Source organism: Mustelus asterias, chromosome 11, assembly GCF_964213995.1.
Source record: "Mustelus asterias chromosome 11, sMusAst1.hap1.1, whole genome shotgun sequence".
Lineage (NCBI taxonomy): Eukaryota > Metazoa > Chordata > Chondrichthyes > Carcharhiniformes > Triakidae > Mustelus > Mustelus asterias.
Window position 1 is genome coordinate 10384428 of NC_135811.1, and position 25705 is coordinate 10410132.

At 47.1% G+C, this 25705-nt stretch overlaps 1 protein-coding gene across 1 annotated transcript in view; it reads left to right on the forward strand.

The window, feature by feature from the left end:
• Positions 1-25705, forward strand: part of hpse2 (heparanase 2) — a 333459-nt gene that overhangs the window by 214564 nt on the left and 93190 nt on the right. The window contains exons 7-9 of the mRNA XM_078223121.1: positions 1893-1986; positions 21288-21394; positions 23788-23902. Of these exons, the coding sequence (XP_078079247.1) occupies positions 1893-1986; positions 21288-21394; positions 23788-23902 (316 nt within the window). The remainder of the gene's footprint in view (positions 1-1892; positions 1987-21287; positions 21395-23787; positions 23903-25705) is intronic.

Here is a 25705-nt window from a genome sequence, read left to right on the forward strand (position 1 = left end):
GAACATTGCAGGGATATAACATGAGCTTTACTGTACCCGCAATCATCTACATTATTTGTCAAACCATGCAGCGTCTTGTCTACAGTGAGCCTTTATATATAACTCTGCACATGATGGACAAGTCTTCAACTAATCCAAGGGGCAAGCGAAAGGGGATGATCCAGTCCCCCTGATTCCACAGAGACCAGGCGAGACTCAGGCTTCTTTGTTCACTGGTTTATTCAGGAAGATGCAGGGGGGTGCGGCACGGTGGCACAAGGGACACAGGTTCAATTCCAGCCTCGGGTCACTGTCTGTGTGGAGTTTGCACATTCTCCCTGTGTGGGGTTTCCTCCGGGTGCTCCGGTTTCCTCCCACAGGTCCAAAGATGTCCGGGTCAGGTGGTTTGGCCATGCTAAATTGCCCCTTAGTGTCAGGGGGGCTAGCTAGGGTAAATGCATTGGGTTATGGGGATAGGGCCTGGGTGGGATGTGGTGGGTGTAGACCCGATGGGCCGAATGGCCTCCTTCTGTACTTTTGGATTCTATATTTCTATGTTTATACCCAGACAAGATGACATGCAAGCTCCCCCATCAACTACAATACATCATTCTTATGCTGGCATACAGATAAGAATTGATTTGCATCTATCAGTCACTAAGTTACACATTCTTATTCTCGTATCTCTATCCAATTGTGCCTGTTTATGTACCCATAACTAAATTACATCATTACATTCTAGGCAGGTACATATGGTCAGGATATCCAATCAATCCAGGACACATACGCACGATACTTCGTCTCTTGTCAACTTGAGTAACTCATGTGGTTTGTCCAGTCTCCTCCTCTGTCCATTGTTCTTGTCTCCTTCCTTTAGCCCCTTCAGCAACTTTAGGGTGGCACGGTGGCACAGTGGTTAGCACTGCTGCCTCTCAGCACCAGGGACCCGGGTTCAATCCTCGGCTTGGGTGACTGGCTGTGTGGAGTCTGCATGTTCTCCTCATGTCTGAGTGGGTTTCCTCCCACAGTCTAAAAGATGTGCTGGTTAGATGGATTGGCCACAGTAAATTGTCTCTTAGTGTCCAAAGATGTGTAGAATAGGGAGATTAGCCGTGGTAAATGTGTAGATTTATGGGGATAGGTTGGGGGAAAGGTACTCTGTCAGAAAGTTGGTGCAGACTCAATGGGCCAAATGGCCTCCTTCTGCACTGCAGGGATTCTATGATGAGTAAGTTAGATGGTATAACTGCATGAGGAGCCACCTGACAGAGGGCGCAAGTTTATGACAGGTTTAGATAAGGTATACAAAGGACAGCTGTTCTCATTCGCTGATGGCACAAGGATTCGGCAGCGGCAGAGATTTAAGATTTCGAATGAGAGATACAGGCCGGAATTCTCCGTCCTCGCCCGCAGCTGGGATTCCCCCACCTCGCCGCAGCTGGGATTTTCCGGTCCCGCAGCTGGGATTCTCCAGTCCCGCTGCAGTGAATGGAGATGTGGATGAGAGCCAAACTCTCCATTCTCGCTGGTGGGGTGAAGGAGATCGGAGAATCCTGGCCATAGGGGATGTGAGGAAGCAGCAAGTGGTAAAAATCTGCAACTTGCTGCCTGAGATACTGAATGATTTCAAAATGAAATTGGATTAAGAGAAATAAACTCACAAGACTATAGGGATAGAGCGAGGGGATAGGACTGACTGGATGGCCCTGCAGAGAGTCAGTGGGTTGAATGACCTCCAGAATAACTCTCTGACTAAGTCAACATTTAGTTCTTGTGGAATGACCGAATGCCCACCGAGCATTATTTTCTTCTAAAACATCTGGAAGGCAGTGTGAATCTCAGGTTTTTGAGTAGATTGGAGCAGAGGTCGACCACTCATCCTGCTAATGTGTCCCGCTGTGTGTCTGTTTCAGTTACTACATCGATGACCAAGCCGTCAACGTGGCTGACTTTATGAAAACGCGCCTGTTGGACACTCTCTCAGATCAGATTGCCAAGGTACACAGGGTGAGTTTCTTTGCTTCCGCTGGTGAATGGAGGCATCAAAGAGCAGCAGAAGATAAACAGATCAGAGTGACATTGGAACCAGACTCCTGGCTGAGTGGGAAAGCTGGCATGGATTTCTGATGCTGGTTGGATGTCTAAAACCCACATCTTTTCTTAGATATACGTTCTGAAGATGTGGGCATCGCAGGCAGGTCCAGCATTTATTGTACGTCCCTTGGGAATCATAGAATCCTACAGTGCAGAAGGAGGCCATCTGGCCCATCGAGTCTGCACCGACTACAATCCCACCCAGACCCATAACCCCATGCTAGCTAGTCCCCCTGACACTAAGGGTCAATTTAACATGGTCAATCCACCTAACCAGCACATCTTTAGACTGTGGGAGGAAACCGGAGCACCCGGAGGAAACCCACGCCGACACGGGGAGAACGTGCAAACTCGACACAGACAGTGACCCAAGCTGGGAATCGAACTCAGGTCCCTGGCGCTGTAAGGCAGCAGTGCTAACCACTGTGCTACTGTGCCACCCATGGCGAGAAGGCGGTGGTGAACTGCTTTTTTGAACTGCTGTAGTCGATGTGGTGTAGGTACACCCACAATGCTTTTTCTGTGATAGTTTGATATAACTGAGTGGCTTACTCAGCCATTTCAGAGGACATATAAGAGGGAACCATGTTGCTGTGGCTCTGGAGTCACATATAGGCCGGACCGGGTAAGGACGGCAGATTTCCTTCCCTGAAGGAGATTAGTGAACCAGATGGGATATTATGACAATCCGGTAAGTCACAATCATTAAGTTTAATGTTTATTTATTAGTGTCACAAGTAGGCTTACATCAACACTGCAATGAAGTTACTGTGAAAATCCCCTAGTCGCCACACTCCGGCGCCTGTTCGGGTACACTGAGGGAGAATTTAGCACGGCCAATGCACCTAACCCGCCCATCTTTCGGACTGTGGGAGGAAGCCGGAGCACCCGGAGGAAACCCACGCAGACACGGGGAGAACGTACAGACTCAGCACAGACAGTGACCCAAGCCGGGAATCGAACCCGGGTCTCTGGCGTTGTGAGGCAGCAGTGCTAACCACTGTACCGCCCTGCCACAATTATTAAATAAGACTGGAATTTAATTCCAGATTTATTAATTATTTGAATTTAAATTCTCCCAGCTGCCATGGTGGGAATTGAACTCAACTCTCTGGAGCAATAAATCCTGGGGGGAGTTCCCCAGCCTGCCTGCTGTGTGTTTCTCGGCGGTGGGGGGTGGTGCGCTGTTCGCTTGGCGGCGGGATTCTCTGGTTCCGCTGCTGTCAATGGGATTTGCCATTGATGACACCTCACACTGCCACGATACCCACGGGCAGGGGTGCACTGCCAGTGGGTCCGGAGAATCCCGCCGGCGTGAACAGCCAGAGAATTCGATCCCTTGTCTCCGGATTATGAGTCCATTCGCAATACGACAATGCCCAGTTTAACCAGGAGGGTTAGAAAAGTGTTGTGTCATTTATATTTTTCCACCCGTGGGGATGCTAGTCAAAGGTTCTGTAATGGAATTGTGACTGGTTACAGCACAGAGGCCATTCAGCCCATGGAGTCCATGTTTGCTCTCTGCAAGGGAAATTTAGCTATTCCCACTCCCCTGTCTTTTCCCCTGGGCTTACATTACTTTTTGTTTCAGGTGTGAAGGTAATTCCCTTTTGAAAGTCAGTCACTTTAAACCTGTGCCCCGGTTCACGCCGGAACGGATTAGTTTGATTCGCACAGCCTGGCAGTCTTCCCTGAGTAAGAAGTCTCGCAACACCAGGTTAAAGAAGTTAACGTCAAGTCTTCCCTGATCCATTGACTGGGAATTCCAGGTCTTGGGCCACACACGGCAGTGAGCCCCAAGACCAGAAATTCCCGCCCGAGCTCAACGGATCTTTAAATTGTCCGCCAAATTTTCTGTCCCACCCACTATGATTGTTGCGGACGGGCCGGCCATTGTCTTAAAGCTAGGAGTCCATGAGAGGTTTCAGATCATTGAGTGAGGTGATCGCCATGGTAACACCACCAGGTATCGGGTGCATCAATCACACTGTTCAGAGGAAGCAAGGACTTACGGAATTGTTCTCTGGTGCTGAGCAGGAGTTAACTGCAGAGTAACTTCAGGGTCTGAAGAGAACAAGAGTAGACAGCTTCATCCCTCACACTAGGGATAGCTGGAAACTTTGCTCCTTTCCCTCGCAATGTCCTGACTGCACGGTTGTCATAGGCATAGAATCATAGGCTGGAACTCTGCCACCTCGCCTGCCACGGAATCAGCGGGAGTGAGGCTCCGACAATGGAAATCTCCGTCGACCTCGGGCGGGAATTTCCAGTCTCGTCCGAGCGAGGCCATAAAATCCCACCAATAGAGTTTTACAGCACAGAAAGAGGCCCCGTGGCCCGTCGTGCCTGCACCAGCCATTAAGCACCCATCCATTCAAATCCCATTTTCCAGCACTTAGTCCGTGGCCTTGTATTCTGTGGCATTTCACCTAAATGCTTATTGGATGGTGGCCGAGTGATTTGCACTTCTCGCATTATTGCTGGTGTTTTATTTAAGATGGGGAACTGTTTCTCATAATGAAGGGAAATTTGAGGAGCGTGAAGGTCTGTGCTGAAACCCTGTATTGGTCATGGTAAAATATTTTTACAGTTCAGATCACACATTGCGATATTCCAGTGAAAGGAGCAATAGCTGAGAAACTGACTGCACTGCCCTCTATTGGCCGGAAGCACTGCCATGTCTTCGTAACTCATTCAGACTACGCTGTGTTTAAGGGAGTCGTGCTCCACCACTAACTTCCTCAACCTTTCCCATTGGGAAGCAGCATGCTCCAACATGGGGCGGCATGGTAGCACAGTGGTTAGCGCTGCTGCTTCACAGCTCCAGGGTCCCGGGTTCGATTCCCGCCTTGGGTCACTGTCTGTGTGGAGTTTGCACATTCTCCTCGTGTCTGCATGGGTTTCCTCCGGGTGCTCCGGTTTCCTCCCACAGTCCAAAGATGTGCGGGTTAGGTTGATTGGCCAGGTTAAAAAAAAAAAATTGCCCCTTCGAGTCCTGAGATGTGTAGGTTAGAGGGATTAGTGGGTAAATATGTGGGGGTAGGGCCTGGGTGGGATTGTGGTCGGTGCAGACTCGATGGGCTGAATGGCCTCCTTCTGCACTGTAGGGTTTCTATGATTTCTATGATGGCATCCATCACCACCTGCAAAGTCCACGAATAGAACAATCGTTTAAAGAATAATAATTAATCACATGCGGTTTATTTTGTCCTTTATCTTCCCTCTGCCAGAGAACCATTAAAGCATTACAGTGCAGTATGAGGCTATTCAGCCCATCGTGTCTGAACCAGCTAAAAAGACTTAAAAGAAACTAATTTTTGATTTGATTTGATTTATTATTGTCACATATATTAGTACACAGTGATAAGTATTGTTTCTTGCGCGCTATGCAGACAAAGCATCACGAGACTATCATCAATTATCGTAAAGATCTATGGTTTACTCATGCTCTTTAGGGAAGGAAATCTGCTGTTAATACCTGGTCTGGCCGACATGTGTCATGAACCTGGCTGACGTTACCTGCGAGGGTGTCCCAGCCTGAGACATTGGTTTGTGGTGGTGTGTAATTCTGTTTACAGGAACGGTGTGAGGAACCACGTGTGAGACCCAGACAGAACAGTAACCAGCCCAGCCGTAGAATAACACTTATTAAAGACTATTTTAATAATTCAGAGATAGTGGTGAGGTCAGACAGAGGTGGTGGGGATGCAGTTGTGCACATCATCAGCCTTACTGAGATAATGGATGCCGTGCTTCCGTGTGACGTCACTGAGGGGCGGCATGCAAATGAGGAATAGAAAGTACCAAGGATGGATCCTTGGCGGGGCTCCTGAGGCGATGGTGCAGGAACAGGAAGAGAAGCCAGTGCAGGGGATTTTCAGGCTGTGACTGGGTAGATAAGCCTGGAACCAAGAGAGAAGAATCCCAGTGCCACTGGATGACGGTGGAGAGGTGCTGGAGGAGGATGGTGTGGTCAACTGTGTCAAGGGTTAGACTGATTGGCCATGCTAAATTGCCCCTTAGTGTCCCGGGATACGTAGGCGAGAAGGATTAGCAGGGTAAATATGTGGGGTTACGGGGATAGCGCCTGGGTGGGATTGTTGTCAGTGCAGATGGGCCGAATAGCCTCCTTCTGCACTGTACGGATTCTAAAGACTGCAGGCAGGTGGAGAAAGACAAGCAGGAATAGTGTAGCAATGTCACAATCAGGTAAGATGTCATTTGTGACTCTGTTTATGATGTGTGGCATGGAGGAAAACCTGATTAGGGGGATGCAACTGGAAAAATGGGGATGAAATTGGGATCCCACAATACAAATATCACAGGGTGGAATAAGGAGGACTCTTCGGAGACTGGAACTGAGGCGCATTGTTGGGACAGAGTTGTGAAATTCTAACTCTATTCTTTAGTCATGTGATACCTGACCTGAAGTGAATCTGATCTTCCGTTTCCACTCCCCAGGTTTGGGAAGTGGTGGCATAACGGTAATGTCACTGGACTAGCAACCCACAGATCCAGGTTAAGGTTCGGGGAGCCTGGGTTCAAATCCCACCATGGCAACTGGTGGAATTTGAATTCACTAAATAAAATCTGGAATTGAAAAGCTAGTCGCAGTGATGGTGACCACGAGACTATCATCAATTGTCCTAAACACCCATCTGGTTTATTCATGCCCATTTAGGGAAGGAAATCTGCTGTTAATACCTGGTCTGGCCGACATGTGTCATGAACCAGCTGATGTTATCTGCGAGGGTGTCCCAGCCTGAGACATTGGTTTGTGGTGGTGAATAATTCTGTTTACAGGAAGGGTGTGAGGAGGTACGTGTGAGACCCAGACAGAACAGTAACCAGCCCAGCCGCAGAATAACACTTATTAAAGACAATAAAGAAAAGACACATGTATATGAATAGGACTATAATGATCTAAGACAGTTAAGTATAGGAACTAATAAACAAATTCACACAGTTTGTGTAGAAATTCCCCTTGTTCATTCAAAATATATTTAAGATACCTGAACTCTTTCATAGAATCATAGAATCCCTACAGTGCAGAAGGAGGTCATTTGGTCCATCGAGTCTGCACCGATCATAATCCCACCTAGGCCCTATTCCCGTAACCCCATACATTTATCCTGTTAACCCCCTGACACTAGGGTCAATTTAGCATGGCCAATCTACCGAACCCACACATCTTTGGAGTGTGGGAGGAAACCGGAGCACCCGGAGGAAACCCACACAGACACGGGGAGAATGTGCAAACTCCACACAGACAATCACCCGAAGCCAGAATTGAACCCGGGTGCCTGGTGCTGTGAGGCAGCAGTGCTAACCACTGTGCCACTGTGTCGCCCCCAGGGACTTCCCTCTTCCCAAACAATTCAATCGATCTATATCTTTCCCAAAGGTAGGGGAGTCTAAAACTAGAGGGCATAGCTTTAAGGTGAGGGGGGAGAGACACAAAAGGATCCAGAGGGGCAATTCTTTCACACAGAGGGTGGTGAGTGTCTGGAACGAGCTGCCAGAGGTAGTAGTAGAGGTGGGTACAATTTTGTCTTTTAAAAAGCATTTAGACAGTTACATGGGTAAGATGGGCAAAGAGGGATAAGGGCCAAATGTGGGCAATTGAGACTAGCTTGGTGGTAAAAACTGGGCGGCATGGACAAGTTGGGCCGAAGGGCCTGTTTTCATGCTGTAAACCTCTATGATCTCTATGACTCTAAATAAAGGCCAGCTTATAGTTACCACAATGCAGACAAGTGAGGACTTATTCTGGGAAATGTCTCCTCTTGGTTCAGCAAAGATATGTCTCCACGAAGGTTTCTGCACTCTTGCTTCGTGTCTGGTAGTTAGAACCAGCTTACAGGATGCTCGGTGGAATCTGCCTCTGAGTGTTGGCAATTAGGCTATTTTTCCCTCTGATTGTTCCCTCTGTGTATTTGCTGTCTGTCCCCTCAGCTTTTGTGGCTCTAAGGAATCACCATATGTGTGCCTCCCCTTGATGGTTCAATCATCCAACTAAGGGTTTCCTATTAGCGTGACGGTATATTCTTCTGGTCTATCTAGAGCCAGCTAATCTTACTTGGGAAACTCACATCCTGTGAATTGCCTTTTGAAATGCTGGCGGCTTCTGCCTCTTAGTTTTATTACATTCTTGGTATTGCTTGTTTCGAGGCACATTCATAGAGACTAGAAACAGGGGTAGGCCATTCAGCCCTTCAATTCATAACAGGAGGAGGCGCTGGCTGAGTGGCATTCTCGCTAGACTATTAATCCAGAAACTCAGCTAATGTTCTAAGGACCTGGTTTCAAAATCCCACCACAGCAGCTGGTGGAATTTGAATTCAATAAAAAAATCTGGAATTAAGAATCTACTGATGACCATGAAACCATTGTCGATTGAGGGAAAAGCCCATCTGGTTCACTAATGTTCTTTAGGGAAGGAAATCTGCCGTCCTTACCTGGTCTGGCCTACATGTGACTCCAGAGCCACAGCAATGTGGTTGACTCTGAACTGCCCTCGGGCAACTAGGGATGGGCAATAAATGCTGATGTGGAGACGCCGGCGTTGGACTGGGGTAAACACAGTAAGAAGTTTAACAACACCAGGTTAAAGTCCAACATGTTTATTTGGTAGCAAAAGTCACACAAGCTTTCGGAGCCTTAAGCTCCTTCTTCAGGTGAGTGAATTCCCACTCACCTGAAGAAGGGGCTTTAGGCTCCAAAAGCTTGTGTGGCTTTTGCTACCAAATGAACCTGTTGGACTTTAACCTGGTGTTGTTTCACATCTTACAATAAATGCTGACCAGCCAGCAATGCCCATGTCCCACGAATGAATTAAAAAAACCTGTGACTCCAGATCCATGATGTGGAGATGCCGGCGTTGGACTGGGAAGGGACAGCCTGTTCCGAAAGCTTGTGTGGCTTTTGCTACCAAATAAACCTGTTGGACTTTAACCTGGTGTTGTTAGACGTCTTACTCCAGATCCATCCAGAGCAGCGATGTGGTTGACTCCTAACTGCCCTCTGCAAAGGCTTAGCAAGTCATTCAGTTCAAGGGCAATTAGGAATTGGGAAATAATGGACATTTTGTGGACATTGCCTTACTGGCAATGTACACAAAATATCTCTTACCTTGAAGAGAATGAAACTGCACTGAAGGATATATGACTCTTGAAGCATTTTTCCACTGCTGGTTTGAAGCTTCAGGGCAGCCTGGTATTACTTGTGGATTATGTGTTCACATTGCTCCAATCTGCCGTGCGTCCACTCATGTGATACAACAGTGCAACAGCCAGCTCACACCGCGCTGCACCACTGAATGGGCAGCGAAGCTAAACGAGAATCAGGTAATGAAAGGTCAAGTTCTCTCAACTCAGTCCCAAAGTGAGAACAGGTCACTTTCCACGCCAGTCATCCCTTTTTTTGTTGGGAAAAGGAAGTGAGGCCCAGTTAGGCTGAAGGTGATAGTAAGGGAGAAATGTTTGAGACACAGGACAGTGCTTAGATGATGCCAGGCTTCGACTTGTCGGTTGTAGCAAAGGTAGAGAGGTGAGCAAAAAGACAAATTATTGCGGGTGCTGGAATCCGAAACAAAAACAGAAAAAGCTGGAAAATCTCAGCAGGTCTGACAGCATCTGTGGAGAGAGAATAGAGCCAACGTTTTGAGTCTGGATGACCCTTCGTCAAAGCTCTCATCTCAATGGATTTCGGGCTCGCCGAGATGCTGAAATCTTCTTCCGCTGCCTTCGTCTCTGTGCTCACTCCTTTGGGGAGGAGACCTCCCCCCCGTTTAGCAAATCCTTTCAGCCACCCCCAGTATTCCCCCTCCACATGGACCCCGCCCTCTGGCCTCTCACCTGCTGTTGATCTTTTCATGGAAAACCGGCGGCGTGACATCGGCCCTCTCATTTCCTCTGCTCTTCTCACCTACTCGAGAGCTCTGACGAAGGCTCATCCAGACTCCAAACGTTGGCTCTGTTCTCCCCCCACAGATACTGTCAGAGCTGCTGGGATTTTCCAGCACTCTCTGTACGAGAGGTGAGGAGATGCACAGATTTTACCCACTGGAAAGAAACAACCAGGAAGTGAGTCTCAATTTCAAAAGAGTTAGGCAGGAGGATGGAGGAAGGCTGGGTGAGTGGAACAGCATGCTGTAGCAAGACACTCAGACACTGGTAATAGTGGGTAAGGTGAAGCAAACAGCACAGCCCTTGGTCTGGGAGTGTCTTTCTTAGAGTCATAGAGGTTTATAGCATGGAAGCAGGCCGTTCGGCCCAACTTGTCCATGCGCCCCATTTTTTGTAACCGCTAAGCTAGTCCCAATTGCCTGGGTTTGGCCCATATCCCTCTATACCCATGTATATGGGGCAGCACGGTGGCACAGTGGTTAGCACTGCTGCCTCACAGCGCCAGGGACCCGGGTTCAATTCCAGCCTCGTGTCATTGTCTGTGTGGAGTTTGCACATTCTCCCCGTGTCTGCGTGGGTTTACTCCGGGTGCTCCGGTTCCCTCCCACACTCCAAAGATGTGCCGGTTAGGTTGATTGGCCGTGCTAAATTGACCGCAATGTCAGGGGATTTGTAGGGTAAATATAGGGGTTACGGGCATAGAGCCTGGGTGGGATTGTGGTCGGTACAGACTCAACGGGCCAAATGGCCTCCTTCTGCACTGTAGGATTCTATGATATCTATGATATCTATGAACTAAATGCTTTTTAAAAGACAAAATGTACCCGCCTCTACTACTACCTCTGGCAGCTCGTTCCAGACACTCACCACCCTCTGGGTGAAAGAATTGCCCCTCTGGACCCTTTTGTATCTCTCCCCCTTCACCTTAAACCTATGCCCTCTAGTTTTAGATTCCCCTACCTTTCGGAAAATATATTGACTATCTAGCTGATCTGTGCCCCTCATTATTTTATAGACCTCAATAAGATTGCCCCTAAGTCTCCGACACTCCAGGGAAAAAGGTCCCAGTCTATCCAGCCCCTCCTTATAACTCAAACCATCAAGTCCCGGTAGCATCCTAGTAAATCTTTTCTGCACTCTTTCTTGTTTAATAATATCCTTTCTATAATAGGGTGACCAGAACTGTGCACAGTATTCCAAGTGTGACCTTACCAATGTCTTGTACAACTTCAACAAGACGTCCCAACTCCTGTATTCAATGCTCTGACCGATGAAACCAAGCTTGCCGAATGCCTTCTTCACCACTCTGTCCATCTGTGACTCCACTTTCAAGGAGCTATGAACCTGTACTCCTCGATCTTTTTGTTGTATAACTCTCCCCAACGCCCTACCATTAACTGAGTAAGTCCTGCCCTGGTTCGATGTACCAAAATGCATCACCTCGCATTTATCGAAATTAAACTCCGTTTGCCATTCGTCAGCCCACTGGCCCAATTGATCACTGGGACATGGCAACCATTTATAGAAATTTGGGCGTCTTAAAAAAAGCTTTACAACTGCCTGAGAATTTAGTGGAATGGATTTGAGAGAATTCTTATTTTTTTTCAAAAAAAATCTCTTTTTCTTCAAGTTACCGCAGGGCATTGATGTAACAGAAGTCTCCCGCTGTGGCTGAGAATGTAGCGTTAAGAGAAACAGTCAAAACAAGTTGGTGTGCGGTTGGCTCAAGGCAATGGTGTTTTCAAAACTGAACAGCATGTACTGGCCAACCAGTGGCTCAAGTGACTTACTATTTGACTCCCAGTAAAACAAAAACAATTGGTGCCTGCATGCGCAACTCACTGAGCTACTGATTGTGTGGATATGATCGCGTCTGGGTTTGATTTTTCTAATCTGGGCTACTAAACAGGGGAACCAAAATAGTAGCTCTCTCTCTCTCTGGGCGGTGGCAGACGGGAGCTTTATTCCTGTTGGAGAAACCTAGATAGTCCCAGACCAAGCCCGGAGAGAGGACGAGGTGAATCAAGAGGCTGGGGTTTGCTGATGCTAACTTTGGATTCTCAGAGTCTGTGAATTGGGATGGGAGGATAGACTGAAGGGGGAAAGGAATCCAACAGTTTCAAAGCCACAGGGATGAATTTGGATTGGGAGAAAGGAAAAGTCGACTTGTTTAAAATTTATTTATCTATTAGTGTCACAGGGAGGCTTACATTCACACTGCAATGAAGTTACTGTGAAAATCCCCTAGTTGTCACACTCCGGTGCCTGTTCGGGTACACTGAGGGAGAATTTAGCACGGCCAATGCACCTAACCAGCATCTCTTAAGGACTGTGGGAGGAAACCAGAGCACCCAGAGGAAATCCACGCAGACATGGGGAGAATGTGCAAACTCCGCACAGACAGTGACCCAAGCCGGGAATCGAACCCGGGTCCCTGGCGCTGTGAGGCAGCGGTGCTAACCACTGTGCCACCGTGCCAACCCCAAGGAGAAAGAGGGTTGGCCAGATTTCAATCGCTCTCCAGTGATACTTGCTGAAAGGACATTCGTGTGGACAGCGCCAGCACAGCTGTGGTGTCTTGTGCTGTCAAAAACACGACAGACACATATTCCCCGGCCAACAGATGGGGAGAGTCAAAACATTCAGGACATTGAAGGGAGAAAATTGGCAAGAAAAAGCAACTTAAAGAATTCTATTTGATAGTTGATGAGTGTCTGTGAATGCACTGCGGGTTTTAATGGATGGAGTTCCAGGACCTACATTCTGGCCCCAGTCACTGTTTACACTAATAATATGGAGCAAGGTACTTTGGATCTCATAAAATAAATGGTTCACAGGCTCCTGTTTGTGCCCCTCCTGGCAGACAGTTGTCTGAGGTTTGGCACAAATCAAACCATTCCTTGCTCAGTCCCCAGGCCTCCGCACCACAGGAATTATCCTGAGACCCAACAACTCATCTGACTGGTTCCAAAATGGCTGCCTGGTGAATCGTGCTCACCTGATTAGTTTGGGCTGGAACGCTGTAACGACGCGACCCCCGCCAGCGGGTAGATTAAGCGCAAGTCTCTGGAAGATCAGGGAATAGAAAGACCGAAGAATAGATGGACTACAGGATGAGGAGAAGGCCATTCAGCCCCTCAAGTCTGTTCCACTGTTTGAGCAGATCATGGCTGATTTACTGTAAATAAATAAAAGCAAAGTACTGCGGGTGCTGGAATCTGAAACAAAAACAGAAATGTTGGAAATTCTCAGCAGATCTGACAGTGTCTGTAGAGAGAGAATAGAACCAATGTTTCGAGTCTGGGTGACCCTGCGTCAGAGCAGATGGCTGATTTACTATCTGCATCCACAGCCTTTTGATGGGAACATGTTCTGGGTTTCCATTATTCTTCATATACACACAGACCCACAGACAGACCCACCCACAAACACAGACACACACCCACACACAGACCCCCTCACACACAGACCCACACAAAAACCCACCCACACACCCACCCACACACAGACCCACCCACACACAGACCCATCTACATACAGGCACACACACAGACCCATCTCCACACAGACCCACCCACACACAGACCACCCACACACAGACCCATCTCCACACAGACCCACCCACACACAGACCACCCACACACAGACCCACGCACACACAGACCCACACACAGACCCATCTACACACAGACCCACCCACACACAGACCACCCACACACAGACCCATCTACACAAGACCCACCCACACACAGACCCACCCACACAGACCCACACACAGACTCATTTACACACAGACCCACCCACACACAGACCCACCCACACAGACCCACCCACAGACTCATCTACACACAGACCTACACACACACAGACCCACCCACACACAGACCCATCTACATACAGGCACACTCACAGACCCATCTACACACAGACCCACCCGCACACAGACCACCCACACACAGACCCACACACAGACCCATCTACACACAGACCCACCCGCACACAGACCCACGCACACACAGACCCACACACAGACCCATCTACACACAGACCCACCCGCACACAGACCACCCACACACAGACCCACGCACACACAGACCCACACACAGACCCATCTACACACAGACCCACCCACACACAGACCACCCACACACAGACCCATCTACACACAGACCCACCCGCACACAGACCACCCACACACAGACCCATCTACATACAGGCACACACACAGACCCATCTACACACAGACCCACCCGCACACAGACCACCCACACACAGACCCACCCACACACAGACCCACCCACACACAGACCTACACACAGACCCATCTACATAAGACCCACCCACACACAGACCCACCCACACAGACCCACACACAGACTCATTTACACACAGACCCACCCACACACAGACCCACCCACACACAGACCCACCCACACACAGACCCACCTGCACACAGACGTACCCAAACACACACAGACTCACCCATGTATACAGACATATACCAACACAGACTGACACAGACCCACCTAAATACAGACACACGCAGACCAACCCACAAGCACAGACACACACCCACACACAGACCCAGTCACACACAGACCCACCTACAAACACAGACACACACCCACACACAGACCCACTCACACACAGACCCACCTACAAACACAGACACACACCCACACACAGGCCACTCACACACAGACCCACCCAAACACAGACACACACCTACACACAGACCCACTCACACACAGACCCACCCACAAACACAGACACACACCCACACACAGACCCACTCACACACAGACCCACCCACAAACACAGACACACACCCACACACAGACTCACACACAAGCACACAAAGACCCACCCACATTCACAGTTGTACCCCCACATATGCACAGGCAGGCACATGTGTACACATACATGCACCCCCAGCCACACCCATGTACATAGACACACACATGCACCGATCCATACACACACATTTTCTACATGCTTCCAGTCATGGTATGCGTGTTGAGGAAAGTAGTTTTGCTTTAACTTCATTATTGCTGGATGAAAGGGCATCTGTATAAAATTGTCAAACTTTAAGCCACGTAGGGGATTGGGTGAAATGTCTTTCTTTACAGAACGGCAAAGATGTGGAATACAGCATCGGTGGACAGCTGTGTACTTGTGAAGGGATTGAAGGTCAGAGGGATAAGAATAAATCGAGTTGATGAAGCAGTCAGTGCGGAAGCGTTAGATGGTGTTAGCTTGACATAATGCAGCTTTTCACTTGGTGTTACGTTAATGTTGCAGCACAGCATTGCAGCTCCCATTTTGGAACATGTTTATTTGGTTTCCCAGGGATACCAGCAACGAGGGAGAGTCCACAACCAAATTCCAAATGGTCAACTGGAAGCAGGAAGCCCAGCCGAGCAAATGGCCCCTTCTTGTTCCACACTTTTGCTGCAGACTGTATTTGCGAAGCAATACATTAATGGACAGGGAACGCATAGTTCTGCATTGAGTAAAATATTCTACCTCATATTTCCTGGTTTAGACTCTGCGTGTCTCAGTGAGGATTCTTCTGTTTGATTAGTTTTTTGCCCTGTTTGTACAGGTCCCCGCTCCCCACAGGGAGCACTGTGCCACACACTGAAATGGAAATCACATTACCATAAAAGTTTAGAGTGTAAGAACAGAAGAAATAGGATCAAGAGTAGACATAACAACTCCTTAGCCTGCTCTTCCATCCTGTACCATCATGGCTGATCTGCCTGGTCTCCACTCTCCTGCCTGCTCCCCGTCTCCTCTGATTCCCTGAGGGACCAAAACGCCACCTCAACCTTAAATATATTCATCCACAACCAAACTCCAAAGATTCCCGACCCTCTGGGTGAAGAAATCTCTCCTCGTCACAGTCCGAAATTAATGTCCCCTTATCCCGAGACACTGTTTTAGATTCCCCACCCTGATCTGTCAAATCTCTCCAGAATCCTGAATATTTTAATGGAATCACCTCCCATTTTTCTGAATTCCGGAGGGGATAGGCCCAATATACTCAGCCTCTCGTCATTCGCGGAACCCCCTCATTCCTGGAACCAATCGAGTGAACCATCACTGTACTGCCTCTGGATATGAAGACCAAAACTGTACCCAGTACTGCAGGTGTGGTCTCACCAAAGCCCTAACTAGGTATAGAAAGGTGAAGAAAAAAGCATCTAAATGTCTGTGGGCAACTTTAAGCTTAATGAATTTTTATTTATTTTTTGTTCATTCGTGGTGTCGATCCTCCAGAAGGAATTCTTCAATTGTGGGCAATGAAATAAAACAAAACTTATTCCAACTTATAAATCAAAGAAAAAAGGTTGAATAAAGAAACTTCATTACTCCAACATTTGAGGCCTCACCCTGGGCCACTCCAAGCTCCTCACAATTCCCAACAGATTCTTATTTATACTGAGTCAGCTGACCACCACATCATTTTTTCATTGGTTACATATTTTACTGGGTCAGCTGACTCTTACAGCTTGTTACCATTGGTCACAATACAACAGATCCAATGTTGTCATTAGTTACATTCTAACACGGGTGGACTCTCAGAGGCTTTTTCCCAGGGTGGAAATGTCTGCTACGAGAGGACACAGGTTTAGGGTGCTGGGGGGTAGGTACAGGGGAGATGTTAGGGGTAAGTTTTTCACACAGAGGGTGGTGGGCGAGTGAAATCGGCTGCCGTCAGGGGTGGTGGAGGCGAACTCAATAGGGTCTTTTAAGAGACTCCTGGATGAGTACATGGAGCTTAATAGGATGGAGGGTTATAGATAGGTCTAGAAGGTAGGGATGTGTTCGGCACAACTTGTGGGCCGAAGGGCCTGTTTGTGCTGTAGTTTTTCTATGTTTCTAACATGTGAGATGTGGGCATCGCTGGCTGGGCCAGCATTTATTGCCCATGATTAGTCGTCCTTGATCAGAGGGCAGTTGAGAGTCAACCACATTGCTGTGGCTCTGGAGTCACATGTAGGTCAGACCAGGTAAGGATGGCAGATTTCCTTCCCTAAAGGACATTAGTGAACCAGATGGGTTTTTCTGACAATCGACAATGGTTTCAGGGTCATCGGTACGTTCTTAATTTCAGATTTTTAAAATTGAATTCAAATTCCACCATCTGCCAAGGTGGGATTCAAACCCGGGTCCCCAGAACATTAGCTGAGTTTCGGGATTAATAGTCTAACGATAATGTCACTGGGCCATCGTCTCCCGATAATGGCGAGTGCTATCCCTTTATTGCTGACTGGAAAATCCATTGCTGACTCCAATGGAGTTCACATCTTCTGAAACAGGGATACATGTATACTCACCATTACAATGATGCAATGAAATATAAAGCATATGTTTTGATTTGATCTGATTTGATTTGATTTATTATTGTCACATGTATTAACATACAGTGAAAAGTATTGTTTCTTGCGCGCTATACAGACAAAGCATACTGTTCATAGAGAAGGAAACGAGCGAGTGCAGAATGTAGTGTTACAGTCATAGCTAGGGTGTAGAGAAAGATCAACTTAATGCAAGGTAAGTCCCTTCAAAGGTCTGACAGCAGCAGGGAAGAAGCTGTTCTTGAGTCGGTTGGTACGTGACCTCAGACTTTTGTATCTTTTTCCCGAGGGAAGAAGGTGGAAGAGAGAATGTCTGTAGTGCGAGGGGTCCTTAATTATGCTGGCTGCTTTGCTGAGGCAGTGGGAAGTGTAGACAGTCAGTGGATGGGAGGCTGGTTTGCGTGATGGATTGGGCTACAAAAGCTGTGGTCAATAGATATAAAGTGGGTGATAAATTATGAATTCAAAGACTGGGTGCTATATAAAGTCACCCCTCCTGAAGCTTTGCAGCTTTGTAAAATAACTTAACGACACTTCTAACTGAAGCTTGAGAGATCTTTTTTAGAAAGCATATCGCCTGGAAGAACTGAAGGTTAGACGGAGTTACTGTGGAACCAGCAAGGACATTGGAGGACCCTTTATGATAGCACCCAAAGTGACAAAGAGTCTTTCAAACCACCCGACCTTTGCTCAGTAAAAGTCCTTTTACTGTGTGAATGTTTATGAATGAAGCAGAATGCTGGAGTGAGGAGCTGACAGTGATCTGATCAAGTGGTTCCCATGACATTCTGAAGTGCAAGGCCAGAGTTGTTTAGCTCATAAAGATTTACCAAAAGCCATCAAACTACTTTACCATAACTTGCCGTTTATTGTGCTAGCAGGCCTCCCCGCACAGCGAGCCACTGTTTCACAATAAAATAGCAGCATGACCACAAAAGGCAATAGGGAAAACTATCATAACATCGCAATAAATAGGAGAAGGGGTCGGCCAGACCTCCCTCCAAGCTTGCTTTGCCACTCAATGAGACCATGACTTATCCACCTCCGTTCCTCATGCTTTTCCACTCCCCAGATCCCTCGATTCTATTCACACCTGAATATTCTATTGGCCTCAGTCCTGAATACACTCGAGTGGAGCATCCACTCCCCACAGGGCTAGAGAACTCCAATTTTTCACAATACCCTTCTCCAAACCTATGTGTTTTAACCTCTGTCGCGAATAAAGACACAAAGTTGACTTTAAATACTTAAAACACAATTTCCTTTATTCTGTGGGTACTTAAACAGCAATAAGTACTTGCAATGCATCAAATACTCACTATCTGTTACTTTACCTAAGGTGGATTTCCACCCTGGCCAGGGTTTTGTTGTCACGTGGAATCAGTCCTTTGTCCTCTTCTTCCAGATGTTGTCTCTCTCCTTGTGAGCTTGGTTCCCGGTTCTCCACACTGCCTTTCTGAACAAGCTCTTTGTGTTAGCAGTGTTAAAGCTCCAAACGTTCCTTGGTAACCAGCCAATGAATTGATCAGAAACCCCAATTGCATCGTTCGATTAGACCAATCAAATGCAGCCGGAGTAGTGGCATCGGTCACTCCAGACCTCATCATACCTCGGCCTTTAAGTGCTCAGTGTTTACATTCCAATGCCCAGACAAGGAACACTGGCTCCAAAGGCCTGTAAAGAACTTCTCTCTGCCAAGGACAAGCTGTTAAATCTGACACCTTGTGACCTTTGACAAATTCCTGGCCACTGGAGGTGGCATGGTAGCACAGTGGTTAGCACTGCTGCTTCACAGCGCCAGGGACCTGAGTTCGATTCCCGGTTTGGGTCACTCTCTGTGCAAGTCTGCACGTTCTCCCCGTGTCTGCGTGGGTTTCCTCCGGGTGCTCCGGTTTCCTTCCACAGTCTGAGAGATGTGCTGGTTAGATGCATTGACCCGAACAGGTGCCTGAGTGTGGCAACTAGGGGAATTTCACAGTTACTTTAAAGAGGACACAGGTTTAAGGTGCTTGGGGGGTAGGTACAGGGGAGCTGTTAGGGGGAAGTTTTTCACACAGAGGGTGGTGGACGAGTGGAATCGGCTGCCGTCAGTGGTGGTGGAGGCAAACTCAATAGGGTCTTTTAAGAGACTCCTGGATGAGTACATGGGACTTAATAGGATGGAGGGTTATAGGTAGGCCTAAAAGGTAGGGATATGTTCGGCACAACTTGTGGGGCCGAAGGGCCTGTTTTGTGCTGTAGCTTTCTATGTTTCTATCTATGTTTAACTTCATTGCAGTGTTAATGTAAGCCTTAATTGTGACCAATCAATAAATAAACTTTAAACAAGAAATCCCAGCATAGTGAAAAAACAACTTTAACCAAAAATCAGGTTTGTTTGATTGAAGCTCTTTCAGCGTATTAAAAGTTAAAACTGCAGACTATTCAGCCACAATACTTTGGTTGAAGAAATTATTTCTCATCTCGCAATCATAAATCTCCAGAATGCTACCAGTTCTTGACCTCCCCCCACCTTCCCCCGGTGAGAAAACAGCCTCTCCGCATCCATCCTGCCCTAAGAGTTTTATACATTTCAATGAGATGATGCCTCATTCTTCAAAACACCAGAGAATGTAGGCCCATGCTACTCAATCTCTCCCCATAGGGCAACCCTCTTATCCCAGAAAGGAGGGGTGGCATTAACAGGAAGTGTGTGTGTTAAATATGTTATTGATGTGCTATCGGGGTGCCAGGCAATGACCATCACCAATAAGAGACACTCTAACCACCGCCTCTTGACATTAATGGTGTTACCATCACTGAATTCCCCACTGTCAACATCCATGGGGTTATCATTGACCAGAAACTCAACTGAACTCACCACATAAACACAGTGGCTACAAGAGCAGGTCAGAGGCTAGGAATACTGTGGTGAGTCACTCACCTCCTGACTCCTCAAAGCCTGTCCTCCATCTACAAGGCACAAGTCAGGAGTGTGATGGAATACTCCCCACTTGCCTGGATGGGTGCAGCTCCAACAACCCTCAAGAAGCTTGACACCATCCAGGACAAAGCAGCCCGCTTGATTGGCACCCCATCCACAAACATCCACTCCCTCCACCACCGGTGCTCAGTTGCAGCAGTGTGTACTATCTAGTAGATGGACTGCAGCAATTAACCAAAGATCCTTAGACAGCACCTTCAAACCCACAACTAATTCCATCTGGAATGACAAGGGCAGCAGATACATGGGAACATCAATACCTGCAAGTTTCCCTCCAAGCCACTCACCATCCTGCCTTGGAAATATATCGCCGTTCCTTCGCAGTTGCTGGGTCAAAATCCTGGAATTCACTTCCTAACGGCATCGTGTGTCAACCCATGGGGACTGCAGCGATTCAAGAAGGCAGCTCACCACCACCTTCTCAAGGGCAACTAGGCATGGGCAATAAATGCTGGCCCAGCCAGTGACGCCCATGTCCCATGAATGAATAAACAAAAATGTATACAGTCCAAAGATGTGTGGGTTAGGTGATTGGCCATGTTAAATTGACTGTAGTGTCAGGGGATTAACAGGGTAAATATGTGGGGTTGTGGGAATAGAGCTTGGGTGGGATTGGAGTCAGTGCAGACACGATGGGCCCAATGGCCTCCTTCTGCACCATAAGGATTCTATGATGTAATATGACTTCCTGTACTCTCCCCACCTGAAGCTTTATGGTGTTCTAACTGAGGTATTAATATCATTGAGATTGTTACATGTTCATTGAGAAATAATTTGCAATAGATTGTTGGAAGATTGGTGGCCAATTATGTGAGCCGTATAAAAGTCGGGGTAGAAGATGTCAAGTCTCCTGCTGCAGACTGCAACTAATTGAACTTCATTGTTCAATCTGTAAACCACACTTCAATCCTACACCTTCTATTTCCTCTGATTGCATCAAAAATGATTTCCCTCTAACAGGTTGTGAACTCACACGCGCCAGGGAAAAAGGTGTGGCTCGGAGGGGTCGGGCCAGCCTGGGCCGGAGGGACTACCAACCTTTCCGATACTTACGCAGCAGGATTTCTGTAAGTATCCCATGGGTATGTTTAAACACTCCGTCAATTGTTGCGTGTTGGTATCGATTGCACTGATATCCTGAAAACACTTTCCAACGGTGAGGTTGTTCAGGAGGGAAGGTAGTTAAAACAAGTGTGAAATATACTCATCTGATTCCACAAACAAATCCAAACTAGAATTCTTCCCCATCTAAAAACAAATCTATCCGGAATGGATAGCCCATTGGTCCAGCTAATATTTGCCAACGTTGATGCCCTGCACAATTTTGTTCTTACTCAACTTCATCTAACCTTAACAGCTCATCCCTCCTTTCCTCACTCCTTCCTATACTTATCCAGCTTAGTCTTAAATGGATCTGTGATTTTCACCCAACTATTCCCACTTAGCAAGTCCCTCATTCTTATCACAGAATCCCTACAGCGCAGTAAGGAGCCATTCAGCCCATCACGTATGCACTGACTCCCTGTCAGAGTATCTTAGCCAGGCCCTCTCCTCTACCCTATCCCCATAACCCCACACATTTACCATGGCTAATCCATCTAACCTACAACACATCTTGGGACACTTAAGGGGCAACTTAGCAATGGCCAAACACCTAACCTGCACATCTTTGGACTGTGGGAGGAAACTGGAGCACCCGGAGGAAACACACGCAGACACGGAGAGAATGTGTAAACTTCATAAATTAAACCTAAGGCCAGAATTGAACCTGGGTCCCTGGCATGTGAGGCAGCAGTCCCAACCACTGTGCCACCAAACCACCCTATCGTTATGTGAAGAAACCGCCAAGTTAACAGATCAAATTTGCTCAGATTTTCTCCCATCAGAACTGTGATGAGATCTTTTGTCTTTGCATGTGAAATTCATTGTTGGCCAACCAGACAAGCCCTGAGGATGCTTTCCTGCAAAGTTGTTACAGGGTGTGGCGAGGGTGATGATTCAAGGGACAGATAAATCTAAAGCATGTGGTCAAATCTTGCACCATTTAATAAAAAGTATTTTGAAAATCATTATTGTGAATGGAAGCCCACTGGATGGGTTTCGGAAGGGGAATTGGAGTCAAATTACCAAGCTCATTTGAAACCATTAGCTCCTGGAATGTTGGCATTTATTGCTAAAGGAATAGAAGATAAAGGGAAGGAAGTATTATTGCAACTAGACAAGGCATTGGTGAGGCCGCACCTGGAGTATTGTGCACAGTTTTGGTCACCTTATTTGAGGAAAGATGTAGTGGCATTGGAGGCAGTTCAGAGGAGGTTCACTAGATTGATTCCAGAGATGAGGGGTTTGTCGTATGAAGAGAGATTGAACAGTTTAGGGCGACACTCTCTGGAATTGAGAAGAACGAGGGGAAATCAAATTGAGGTACACAAGATGATAAAAGGTGCGGATAAAGTAGACGTGGAGCAGATGCTTCCTCTTGTGGGGCATTCTAGGATGAGAGGTCATAGTCTTAGGATAAGGGGCAGCAAATTTAAAACATAGTTGAACAGAAACTACTTCTCCTAAAGGGTTGTGAATCTGTGGAATTCGCTACCCCAAAGAGCGGAGGATGCTGGGACAGTGAGTAAATTTAAGGGGGGTGTGACAGATTTTTAATTGGTAACGGGTTGAAGGGTCATGGGGGGAAGGCAGGAAAATGGAAATGAGAAGCATGTGATCGAATGGCGAAGCGGACTCGATGGACCGAATGGCCTAATTCTGCTCCTATATCCTTTGAACTTGCCAACCAATCAGCACTCTCCTCTCATACAGCCTATAGTTGTTGTTTCCCCTGACATTGGTATTCTTGCGATTGTCCTGATGAGTGCAAGATGAAAAGCTTCAACAAAGTGTATATAATTATGAGGGGTTTGGAAAGAGGGATAGGAAAGATTTATTTCCCTCAGCAGAGAGGTCAACAACCGGAGGCTTGGATTTAAAGTATTTGGTAGAGGGATTAGAAGGGAGTTGAGGAATATATTTTCACCCCGAGGGCATTAGGGTGAAAGAGCGGTTAAAGTAGAAACCCTCATTGCATTTTAAAAAAACACATGGATATGGCTTTGAGGTGTCGTAACCTATAGGGCTGTGGAGCAGGAGCTGGGAGGTGGGATTAGGCTGGAGAGATAGACTTCAGCCAGGACAGATGGCGTGGGCTGAATGGTCTCCTTCTGTGCTATAATTCTTTATGCTTCTATCAAAGGAAATAACAACGGAAGGATCAAACACTTACTCTATTATGCAATTAAGTAGGTTCTGAATCCAAGTGGAAAATATTTCTGTAGATTACTGTACTGTTCAATCCAAACAGGGTTATTTTCTGAAGCTGTTTATTTGTGGTGGTTGCTGGCTCTCTCAGTCCAGACTCTTTCTCACAGTGCACTCAGACGGGGCTGACTCTCTGCTTCTATATCTGCAGGTGGTTAAATACATTGGGAATGTCAGCCAAGCAGGGGATAGATGTCGTGATCCGGAACTCATTCTTTGACCACGGATATAATCACCTTGTGGACCAGAACTTCAACCCACTGCCAGTAAGCTCAGAGAAATAAACCTTCAACTCCTACAGTTTCGGTCTTTAGGCACTTGACAGGAGGTAATTACTGAGGGGTGGGATTGTCAGAGATCCAGCTGGCTTTCCCAGCCTCACCTGACCTCACCCAACACTTTACTGATCCCTTACCCACTCCCCTCCACCCAAAACCCGGAGGACAGTTGCAGCTTCCCTATCACCAACCTGGCCGGGTTAAACTAAGTCAGCATGCACCAGGGATCAGTCCGGTCCTTTAAAGCAAAGCTACGCACTTCCCTAATGAGCTAGCAGTGATCCTCTCTGCGATCAACTCCTCTGTAATAGAGAGTACCCAAATAAGATTCACGTCATTGTGTGCTTCACAACTGGGAGGGATAGATAGATAGATAAATACATAGACAGACAGAAAGACAGATAGAGAGACAGACAGACAGAGAGATAGATAGAGAGACACACAGACAGAGAGACAGATAGAGAGACAGAAAGACAGATAGATAGGAGGGACAGTGAGACAGATAGAGAGGCAGAAAGACAGATAGATAGGGGAGACAGAGAGACAGATAGAGAAAGAAACAGACAGACAGACAGATAGAGAGACAGACAGATAGAGAGAGAGAGACAGACAGACAGATAGAGACAGACAGACAGATAGAGAGACAGATAAACAGACAGAGACAGACAGGCAGACAGATAGAGAGACAGACAGATAGAGAGACAGACAGACAGATTTTTTATTTATTAGCATCACAAGTAGGCTTACATTAACACTGCAATGAAGTTACTGTGAAAATCCCCCAGTCGCAACACTCCGATGCCTGTTCGGGTACACTGAGGGAGAATTTAGCATGGCCGATAAAGAGACAGTCGGACAGACAGATAGAGAGACAGACAGAGACAGATAGACAGACAGACAGATTTTAAAAATGTATTAGTGTACAAGAAGGCTTACATTAACACTGCAATGAAGTTACTGTGAAACTCCCCTAGTTGCTACACTCTGGGTACACGGAGGGAGAATTTAGCATGTCAGATAGATAGACAGACAGACTCACTCTTCAATGACATATGGGGTAGACAGAAAAGTAGAGTTGAAACCACAATCAGATCTTATTGAATGGCGGATGGGCTCAAGGGGTCGAATGACCCATTCCTGCTCCTAATTCATATGTTTGTATGTGTGTACATTTCTAAAGAGATATATATTAACACTGACAATTAACCTCCAATCAAATTCCCATGTACAAATGGCAGAGTTCCATGTATTCACACTTTCTTTGACCTCGGGCCATCCCATAATTTCACAGCTGATGAAGTACTTTTGACACGTAATCACTTTTGTGAAGAATGAAAGGTGGCAGCCAATTAAGACACTGCAAGTTCCCACAAACAGCACTGTGATCGCCTGTTTCAGTGATGTTGCTTGAGGAAAAACTGTTGTCCGGGATACTGGGAAAATATCCCAGTTCTCCTTCGGAATAGAATTCTTACATCCACCCGAGGGGGCAGATGGGGCTGAAAGATTACGCCTGCGACCATGCAGCACTCTTGTCAGTGCTGCACTGGTACACTGGATCGCGTGCTCAAGTGTCTGGAGTGGGACTTAAGCTCACAACCGTCTGACCCTGGGGCAGGATTGCTACTTGCCAAGACACAACTAACACAGTCGTCTGAACTCACTGCCCCAGCTGGTATTCGCTGCACAAATTCAGCAGTAAATTGTCAACCTCACTCAGAACGTCCACTCAGCTGATTGGTGGGAGAAATGGAGACATCAGCTTGATGTTCTCTCTGAAGTTTGGGTTGC